General features: G+C 39.2%; 1 protein-coding gene across 6 annotated transcripts in view; it reads left to right on the top strand.

Moving 5' to 3' along the window:
- Positions 1 to 3871: 3871 nt before the first annotated feature.
- Positions 3872 to 9673, top strand: part of camsap1b (calmodulin regulated spectrin-associated protein 1b) — a 29246-nt gene continuing 23444 nt past the window's right edge. For 4 of the 6 annotated variants that reach the window (XM_082554531.1, XM_082554529.1, XM_082554530.1 and 1 more), the window contains exons 1-2: positions 3875 to 4309; positions 5665 to 5830. In XM_082554531.1, coding sequence (XP_082410657.1) covers positions 5665 to 5830 — 166 coding nt within the window. In that variant the 5' untranslated portion in view covers positions 3875 to 4309. Of the gene's footprint in view, positions 4310 to 5664; positions 5831 to 9673 lie in introns of all 6 variants that reach the window. The other 2 variants (XM_082554528.1, XM_082554527.1) reach the window with 2 other exon arrangements.

The following is a 9673-nucleotide window of genomic DNA, read 5'->3' as shown; positions in this document are numbered from 1 at the left end:
ACCAACTGTCTACCATCTATAATCCAGTTTTGAGTTCCCTCCCCAGACGCCTTAACGCCCACTCACATCCTGGGCCATCTGACCTCAGGAAATCGCATGATAAGGTGGGGCCAGGTTTCACAATGAGCTCACCCGAAACCCTGGCGGATTGGGACCCACACCCGTTTTCACACCTTGGCTCATGTGATTAGAGGATCATCAGGGGGTCCTTTTGTCCCTCTTTGGGGGGAAACTCCCACTGGGTTTAAATCTGGGACTCCACCATTTGACCCTTAGAGCTGAAGAAGCTTCTCGGATGAGAGGTGAAACGTCTTCAAGCAACTTAAAGAAGTCCAGATGCTTTTCTTTGCAAGCTCCTTTGACTTGTTCATTTGCTTTTATCTCAGCCTATTTTTAATGTATTCACAATGAAAGTACAATAAAACTTTCTTTAAACCGACCAACTTATAAATTTATATATACAATTATTAAAATTAAAAGGTCGCCTATAGAACTTAGTTGCGTTATGGTGTATGGTAGCAGGACAGGACGCCACTCAGGGTTAACGCAGGGAGACAGAAAGCCGCCACTCTTACATTTATAATTTAGAGTTATGTGTACTGTATGCTTTTGGACACCTATCCATTTTATGGCAAACTGGTCAGGTATCCAGAAATGCACTCGAATCAAAACAGACAAAAACAGAACTATAGGTTATTTGATTTATGGTTCTTTTATTGGTGTTTTACAATTTGAATATTTTGACCATTTTTTGTATTTGTTCTTCAATTGGGCAATTAAATTTAGTTCAAATTTATTTATATAACTCCAAATTCGAAAAAAGTGTCTACAGTATTAAGGTAAAAAAAAACAAACAACAATTTGGCAATCTCCTATGAGCGACTAGGCGACGGTGGGAAAGAAAAACTCTCCTTTAACAGAAAGAAACCTCTGGCAGAGCCAGGCTCAGAGAGGGGCAGACATTTGCTGCAACTGTTTTGTATGTGAGGTGACACTTCTAAATTTTTCCAATTTGTTTACGAGTGAGGGGAGAGGGTAGCAGGAGATCGAGAGACAGTTTGGTCGTGCGACTGCAGTGATGTGGACACTGTACTGGTCCATCATGGTAAAAAGATAGCTGACTGTAAAAGCGAAGCTGTTGATTTATCAGTTGATATATGTCCCTACTCTCACCTATAGTCATGAGCTCTGGGCTTTGACCAAAAGAATGAGATCACGGATACAAGTGTGGGAAATAAGCTCTCTCTGAAGGGTGTCAGGTATCTCCCTTAGAGATAGGGTGAGGCGCTCGGCCATTCAGGATGGGCTCAGAGTAGAACTGCCACTCATCCAAAGGATGTGGTTTGAGCATCGGAGAAGAATACCTCTTGGGTGCCTCTTAGGTGAGGTGTTCTGGACTTGTCCCACTGGGACACACCCTGGGGCAGATGCAGAACATGCTGGAGAGATTATATCTCTCGGCTGGTCTGGGAACATCTTGGTCTTCCCTGAATCAGGTGGCTGGGGAGAGTGAAGTCTGGGCTGCTCTGCTTAGGCTACTGCCCCTGTGACCCTACCCCAGATAAGCAGAAGAATAATATTTTATATAATCATTCCAGAATTGTAACTGGCCTTTATTCCATTGATTTTTTTTTTCTTTTGCATAAATCTTTCCAGGTTTTTCTAATCCAGTAATACATAGACTGGAGGATCATTCATGATGATCCATCTCCATCGCATTGGTAATTAATAGTTTAATCTGGGTTTCGTAATACGAAGATTGCTCTAGATGGTCAACATTCTAGTTTGTCTTTTTCTTCTTTGGGCATAATTGATATAACTGCTTTGCTCCATGAGGGGCCATTTTTTTAATCCTTTAGTTTTGTATTGAAGGCCAAAAACAAGCCTTAGCTCAGTTCAAACTGAGTTTTTCAGTTTTCTCAAACTCAGTTTGAAAAACCTCAAACCACTCAAAAGGAAAACCATCTGGGCCACCTGACTTGTTTGCTTTAAGCCTGGAGATGGCGCTGTTTAGCTGCAGCTGTAAATATTTGATTTTGTTGTTCAGTCATGGCAAATAAGTTGGCGTGAATTCAGGGACTTGCCAAATTGTGGCTCACTGTCTATGTGTGGTTGTTTTTTTTTTAATAGACAGTGTTATACAGTCTTTATTTTTGAGATTTCTTTTGCTAGTATTGTACCTGGTTTTGACCTTGATTCATAGAAACACTATGAATACTTTATTTTTGACATCAAGATTGAATTTTGCCTGCTCAGTTAAACGTTTCTTATCCCAGGAACATGTTAGCATGTTTTTCAGCAAGTTGTCTAAAAGAAATGTTCCGAACAAACACAGATCACAAACAACAGATAAGCATAAAAACAACATAATAAATAATAACAAAGAATAGAATTCATCCCACATTATGTAGAATATAAAAAAAACAACTAGCTGTTTATCTGCTGGAGAAAAGTTGCTTTTATACCAAGTTGTTCTTCACAGTAGACAGACCATTTAATAATTTGATGGAGTGAGTTTTTGTTCTTTACAGATAAATATCCAAACTATGTCGTCAGTGAAAGCAAGACAAAAATCAAACCATCACTGTTCTTTTCAGTATGGAAATAACATGACAGACACAGGGGCCCTTTTTAGCTCACAACTTCACAGTTTGCTTCAAAGTTCAGTTTGGAATCAATAATCAGAGATATTTATAACGGTGAATTCATTCCACTGTCTGACCCTTAATGGCTGTAACCTGTTGTTTATGAGTATGTGTTCTAAAATCAATCCTCATATCTTTTGTCTTAGATATGTTTCATCGAGAATTGGGCCATGACTGGTGTCTTTGTCCAGCAGCCAACTATTAATGTTCCTGCTTTGACACATATTTGTATACAGGATAAATACTAAGGGTAAAAGCACACATCCCTGTGGGCAGCCAATTGACAATCAAACTTGATTAGAAAGAATTGCATTTATCTGGACTCTTTGAGTCCTGCTAGACAAACAAACAAACAAAATCCCCCAAGACTCCAGCAAAATGTTTTTATTTGGGTTAAATTGTTCTAAAAGCTTTCTGATTAAAATATGAGGATGGATTGTGTTAAAAGCCAAAGAGAGCCAAAAAAGTACTTGAGCACGAGAATCCAGTTAGGTTCAACAAAGGTCACTGTGGGATCTTCTACTCCATTATGTGGCCTGTAATGCTGGCATGCAAACTGCATGGAGTCAACTACATGTTCAGTTTTTCTTAAAATCTCTGACTTTTGAGTTTTTGAGTATTTCCACCATAAATGATATATGAATAAACATTCTGAAATGATTTACAGTTTTAGATTTCGAACCAGGAGCTAAAACTGCGTCTTTCTTTCATTAGTTATATAAATACATATTAAATATGTAATGAAAGTGGGAAGTGTGAAGGACAGTGCTTCTTCAGTTTTAACTTTGAGGAACAGTTACGGATATTACGCAAGCTCTACAAAATCATTCCAAATCTTCAAATTCCTATACCATCTTTCACCATTAGATGCCATCATTGGTCAAGACTGCAAGGACAAAACAGGACTAAAGTACAAAAGAAAAAATGTATACATATATTAACGCAAGTGCATGTTGAAATATTAGTTTTTAAGAGAAATTAAATTGACGTTCTTGTGGGTTAATTAAATAGACACATCAGAGAAAAAAATTGATTAACATTATTTAAACAGGTTCTTTAGGAAGTCATGTTACAAAAATGCAGTGCGCATGAATCCAGTTAAAAATAAGATATTTTTAAAAAGTAATATTAATAGTAAAAAGCATCTGTGATGCAAGGCGGGATTTCAGTTTCCAGTATTACGAGTATAGTCTGGAAGCTAATCACGCATGCGCATTGTGCGCGTTTGGGAAGGCTGGGATAATAATTGCATTTCTATGGGCAGAGCGCGAAGACACTGCTGATCCTCGCTGCATTGCTCGAGCCCCAAACGTATGCTTATTTTTTATCTAACATGGAGGGTTTAACACTGAGGTAGATTTCCAGCCTTAAGACCCGCGTACGCTGTACTTTTTTACTGGTGAGCCTCCCGTTTTCTCCCTGTGTTGTTTCGGCCCAAAGTCTGCCGTGGAGCGGTTGTCACACAGGCCGCGGATCGGTTCTTGTTGTTGGGAGGGGACCACACTGACTCGCCTCCAAGCTAGCATTATTAGCTGGCTATAATGCGTCGCTGCCGCTGGTGTGTTTTCTATATAGCAGGCTCCTGTTTATTGAGACAGGTCCTTGGTTAACCGTTTACCCGACGGAACGAAAGTGTGACTTGGACTTACACCACACCTTTCAAGGTAATGTCTTGCCAGCTAGCTAACGTCATTCATGGGACCATTGAGTGGTCCTGCTGTACAGCACACACTAGCAAGCTAGCGGTTAGCTGGTGATAGTTAGCTGCTTTGCGTTTCATTGCATGGCCGCTTAGTAGACCAAATGTTAAGAAAATCTTTACTGTTTCAGCTAACGGTTGATCCCGTTAATAACGTTATCGTAACGTTAGCCTGCTAACGTATTAAAGTATGTTAACATTAGTTATGGCCTTGCAGCGTTTACAGTACTGTTGTGGGCCGTTAATGTAAATGAAATTGTTACAGGTTTGTTTATTATTATTATTATTATTATTATTATTAATATTTTTACAGGTAATGCGATAACTTAAACTCATGACCAAAGAGAACTTTAGATTTCTGACAAACGGAAAAAATCCGTTAGAACTCATGTGTGATAAGCAGGTGTGCACTAGTTTTCTGTCAAAACCATACTAAATTTAGTCAGTATCCTTCTATTAACCTATTAATGTAATTAGTATTGCCTTTTAGGCTGTTGACAGGATAAGACAGTCAGAACCTGTCGAACCGTTGTCCAAGTAAAAGGTGAACACCTATATGACAAAGAAGTTAAAAGTGAAACTGCTGTGATTTTGATCTAACTAATCAGAAAACACAAGTCTGCTTGGCTGACTGACATTGATAATTTGTAAGTTTGTATTTGAGGTGGAATACATTTTGTCTAAAGTTGGCAACTGCTACTAGAGTTGTGTTGCACAGTGTAGACGTGAGTATCAAATTTCTAAACTATGACAAAGATTGATCACATTCCTTTTGTCTACATGTACTTGTTGCAAGTAAACTTACTGTGATCACAAAGGTTAAACCAACATCATATCCTTTGCTTTGCAGTTGTGCAATAGTACAGTCAACTGTCTGCTTGTCAAAATGTACATAATGATCATAAAGATTCATTCTTGCAGTCACCATGACTTCAGTTCAAGGTGATTTAAGAAATAGTTGCTGCTTGGAAATCTCAAGTCTATTGTCTACTGTTTGACATCATGAGTGACTGCGAAATGCCTCTTTGACACTTGTGTCTCAATGACCACATGTAATTCTAATGGGTCACTAAAGGAAGGAAATAAAAAAACAACATATTCTGTTGATAAGCAACAAACATTGTAGTCAGTGAGATTTCAGTTAAATATGTATCAGAAAATCACTTATGAGTCATTTTAAAGGAATTTGTCACTTGGCAAATCATGCCTGGCTAATATCATATTATTTGGCATTGGCTCTTACTCAGCATAATGTCCTGTATAATTTTATCTTTAACAATGTGCTTTTTTTTTTTGTTTTTTTTGTTTTTTTGGTTAAAGATGGATGTTGATTTGTGTGCTGGCGGGGACAGTACTAAGAGAACAGTAGAACTGGCCGGGGTTGCAGAAGGCACAATGGACGTTGTACCTTTGGAGATGTATGACTCCGCCAGAGCAAAAATAGCAGCCAACCTACGGTGGCTGTTTGCCAAAGCCTACGGTATTGGTAAGTAATTTTACTTGCATTCATGCTACACAAATGTCATGTCTCACAGTTACTTCAGATGTTGTTGTTGGCACATTGTGTTTACTGCTCTCTACAGTGATAGTCAGCAGATTGTGTTGCGCTCCAGCAGCGAAACTTTGACAGCAAAAACCCAAGAGGAAGAAATACTTGTGTCTGTGCTCTTGAGCCAAAACTGTTTCCCCCCCATGGCACTTGGCAACCGAACTCCCATACTGACTCACCAGATCCTTCCATTCTTGTAGGGCGGCCAGTGAGAATGAGCCCAAATCGGCCTGAGTGACAGGCACTAAGGATTAGGCTATATCTGTTTGACTGTAGTCAGAGCATGGAAAATACTGATCTGCACTGCCAGTCACTCGCACTGCCTGTTGAGATTGTATCGGCATTAGTAACTTTGTCAGATAGGGGCAGGTTTTCCTGCTTTGTCTGTGGTTGCTTTTTCCAAGAGTGGAATACATTTTAAGGGTGAAATGAGTTATGTGAAATTTAAGGTAAGCATTTTAGGATCTGTTTTAGTGAAGTTGTGGAACTAGGACCCTTTTAAAAAAGTCCTACTGTTTACCTTTAGTACAGTTGATATCCTTTCACGATATGTGCATATTTTATGTTAGGTGGCAAAAGGAATTATGGAGACATTGTTATATAAAATCTTCTGCAATTTATTTCACAAAGACTACATTTGAGTCAACCACTGTCTGCTGAGCTTTGATACATAACTGTTGCATGTGCACCGCACTGTTCTGACGATATTGTAAACAATTGAATTGCAGCTGCTCTTCTGTGCTAAAGTTCTCCGTCAAACATACTTTTCTGCAATATGTTTTGTATAGAAAAAAGTTTTCATGTTGGAGCTAAGGGTGGGTGATACAATCTCTAAATTATATTACGATGTTTCAAAGAAATTGCAGTGATGATATTTATGATACAAAATAAAAATACTGAACATTTTATCTAAAATTGTAACTTGCAGACAGTAGAATTTGTTGGTGCAAACAAAACAAAGGACATTTTCCATCCCTTTTTTTCCCCAATGAACTACTGTCATTGATGACAGACTACCTAATTAGACCTGTGAATCTGTTGCCTCAAGATTCCAACAGCAGCAGCACCAGTATTATAGAGATCAATAGTTGTGACACAGCCTATGTAAAATGTGATCACAAATGTAGTGTAGGTAGCATTTTTCCTGGAAACCTTAAAAGTAGAACATACTGCTTAACACTTAAGTATAACAATAACTTAACTGGTTTAATCTTGTAATTCTTTAGGAGCCTGCAAAAATATTTTCACATAATAATTAAACTGAAAAATGCTTGGATGTTATGTCTTGGGTTGAGCTTTGTAATCCCACTTTTACCACTATTTGGATTGGCATCATGTCCTTGGCCGCTCGTTATGTAACCGTGTCAGTAATTGAGTGATTTCAAGCCACCATTTTGCTCTTCCTGTCATATGGAGCAAAACTAGCAAGCGCTCCAGTAATACGTAGTTGCGTGATTTGTTTACGTTTTGGTTGCAACTGATGACTGGTCACGTGCCTTCCTAGCTCGGTTGTACTTGACAGGTTTTTTTTGTTTGTTTTTTTTCTCCTCCCCACAAGTAGTAAAACAAGTTTCTTGCATATTTCGCATAGTGTTGTGCTTGGGGTTAAAGGTTGTTGATGTAGCTTAGTCTGTAGGTACTAAATTGTCAAGCCTGACACACTGGTCTGGCTGTCTAACATGTCTGGATTGTCTTGTTTTGCATGCTAGGGAATGTGCACGCAAGAGATTTCTATGCCGTTGATATTAAAATATGACACTTTTATATCATGGAAAATCTATGCCACATTAACTTGGTGGGTATGATGTGAAATCCCTTAAGTTAAGTGAGAGCTCACCAATATATGAATTTACAGGAGAGAGTTACAGAAATGCTATGGAACCCTTTTAGTAAGAGATGACTTTAAGGTAAACTGGACCCACTGGTTGCAGTGGGGATATCTACACTTTACACTTACATGAGTTGCTCATACATGATTTTGTGCTTCTACTAATGCTTGAGGAAGTTTGGAAATGTGGTGACTTTCATGCAGTCTATGCACCACATTGCTTGGTGACTCTACTTTGTATCAGTGTTTAATCTAAGCATGCAGCCCACTTTTTATCAGAAATCTTTTAACGGCTCAACGGTTAAATGTGAATGCTCCAGTAGTTGGGTCTCTTGTGGGGAAAAAAAAGTGTTGGATTGAAACCTTTGTTGGAAACCTGTCCTGTAGACAGACAAACACACGTCATGAAACATTACAGTCATGTTGTCCAGTTTTTCTATTTTCTTACTTAACTCCAGTAAATCCAAGGAGAAACTATAATATGTGAATGTTGCCTTAATTTCTCTCAAAGAAGCTTTATTGGATTGGTAAAAGTTTTACCAACAGAAATGATTTTCACTTTTTGGTGCTTGGTTAGTCACCAGTGCCTGACAGCATTTCACAAGTTGGTTCACTAAAGACATCTTTGAAGGACTGCTAGTTACCTTTTTTTATGTGCTGCAGGGTGTTTCCTTATCATAGTGGTTGAAGTTGGTTATATATAATATAAACCTCAGCTATCTGATTCATAAATCCCTCCATTCACTGCTTTGTGTGTGTGTGCTGGCTCAGTTTAGTCTCTGACCATTATTTCAGAGGCTTATTACAAGCTTTCCTTTGTATTTTGTGGTCTCTTTATATTTGTGGTCATTACTCAGATTTCCTAATGCCAGTGGTGCATTCATTCTAAACAAATGACAGCAAGATTGGATTCAAAGGTAATCTGGGTTATGGATGGAAAACTATTGTTTCCATTGCCTGTTTTTTAAGGCCAGCATTTTGCTCTAAAGCCCTCTTTGTTTAAGGTTCATTACTAAGGCTCATACTTTTGTCTGAGTTCATATCAAGGCTTGTAGGAGTCTGCTCTGTCATTTCGCTGTCTGTCATCATAGGCCTTGGCTAACGATGCAGTCTGAAAGATGGTGCTTAAAAGCCACTTCCTAAGGACAAAAATGATGCACCACACACAAACTTGGGTGGAGATCCTTTTCTGTTACAATGGAAAGTGTAAAGCAGCCCAGTGCTTTGGTGGCCCAGAAGGAGGGAACTCTCAGCTGCAGTCACAATTGCCTTTTCCCATGGGGACTCAATAAATTAGGGCCATTTTATTTTCACCCTATGGCTCATCTGGTCTTTGCTACAGTGTACTCTTGTTTGCTTGGCTTGTTCACTGGCTGACGGAGAGAAACAGCCTAAAGAGCTGTGATGTAATTTCATTGTAAAGAGTATAACAATCTTTAGATGTTGGGGTCATCTAGTTTTCATCTAGTTTGTTTTCACCTGTCTGGTTCCCCTCCTCCTTGCACAAGGTTGTATTTGTCAATATGGTCTCCTGTCCTTACTACCCTCTATGTTTGCCACAGCTGCTGGCAACATGCGTGTCAGACAGCCAGACACAACACCAGCGAGGGTTAGAACTTGTGATGGCTGCATGCACAGTACTGGTTCTTGCCCATGTTTGCTTGTGCTGACCATGGTATAGTCCTGGTCCTGGTTGGCTGACTTTGCTGGGTCTTGTTGCCAGGCCAGGTTCTCCAGCTCCACCCCATCCCAGTTAGTAAATTTGTCAGCCTGGCTCTGGGTAATAGGAACACAGGGGGGCAGCTGCCACATGACATCAGTGTCTGTTGAATGTATTCAAACGTGAAGACTCGCCCTGACCAGACCCTTTTGTTTTCACACACAGTTACTCCAATGTTACTGTTTGTTTATATACTCAAACACTGCTCTTTAGGAATGATCAAAACTGCTGG

This window comes from Aulonocara stuartgranti (assembly GCF_965226115.1).
Source record: "Aulonocara stuartgranti genome assembly, chromosome: 12".
Classification (NCBI taxonomy): domain Eukaryota; kingdom Metazoa; phylum Chordata; class Actinopteri; order Cichliformes; family Cichlidae; genus Aulonocara; species Aulonocara stuartgranti.
This window is presented reverse-complemented; position numbering and strand designations above follow the sequence as displayed.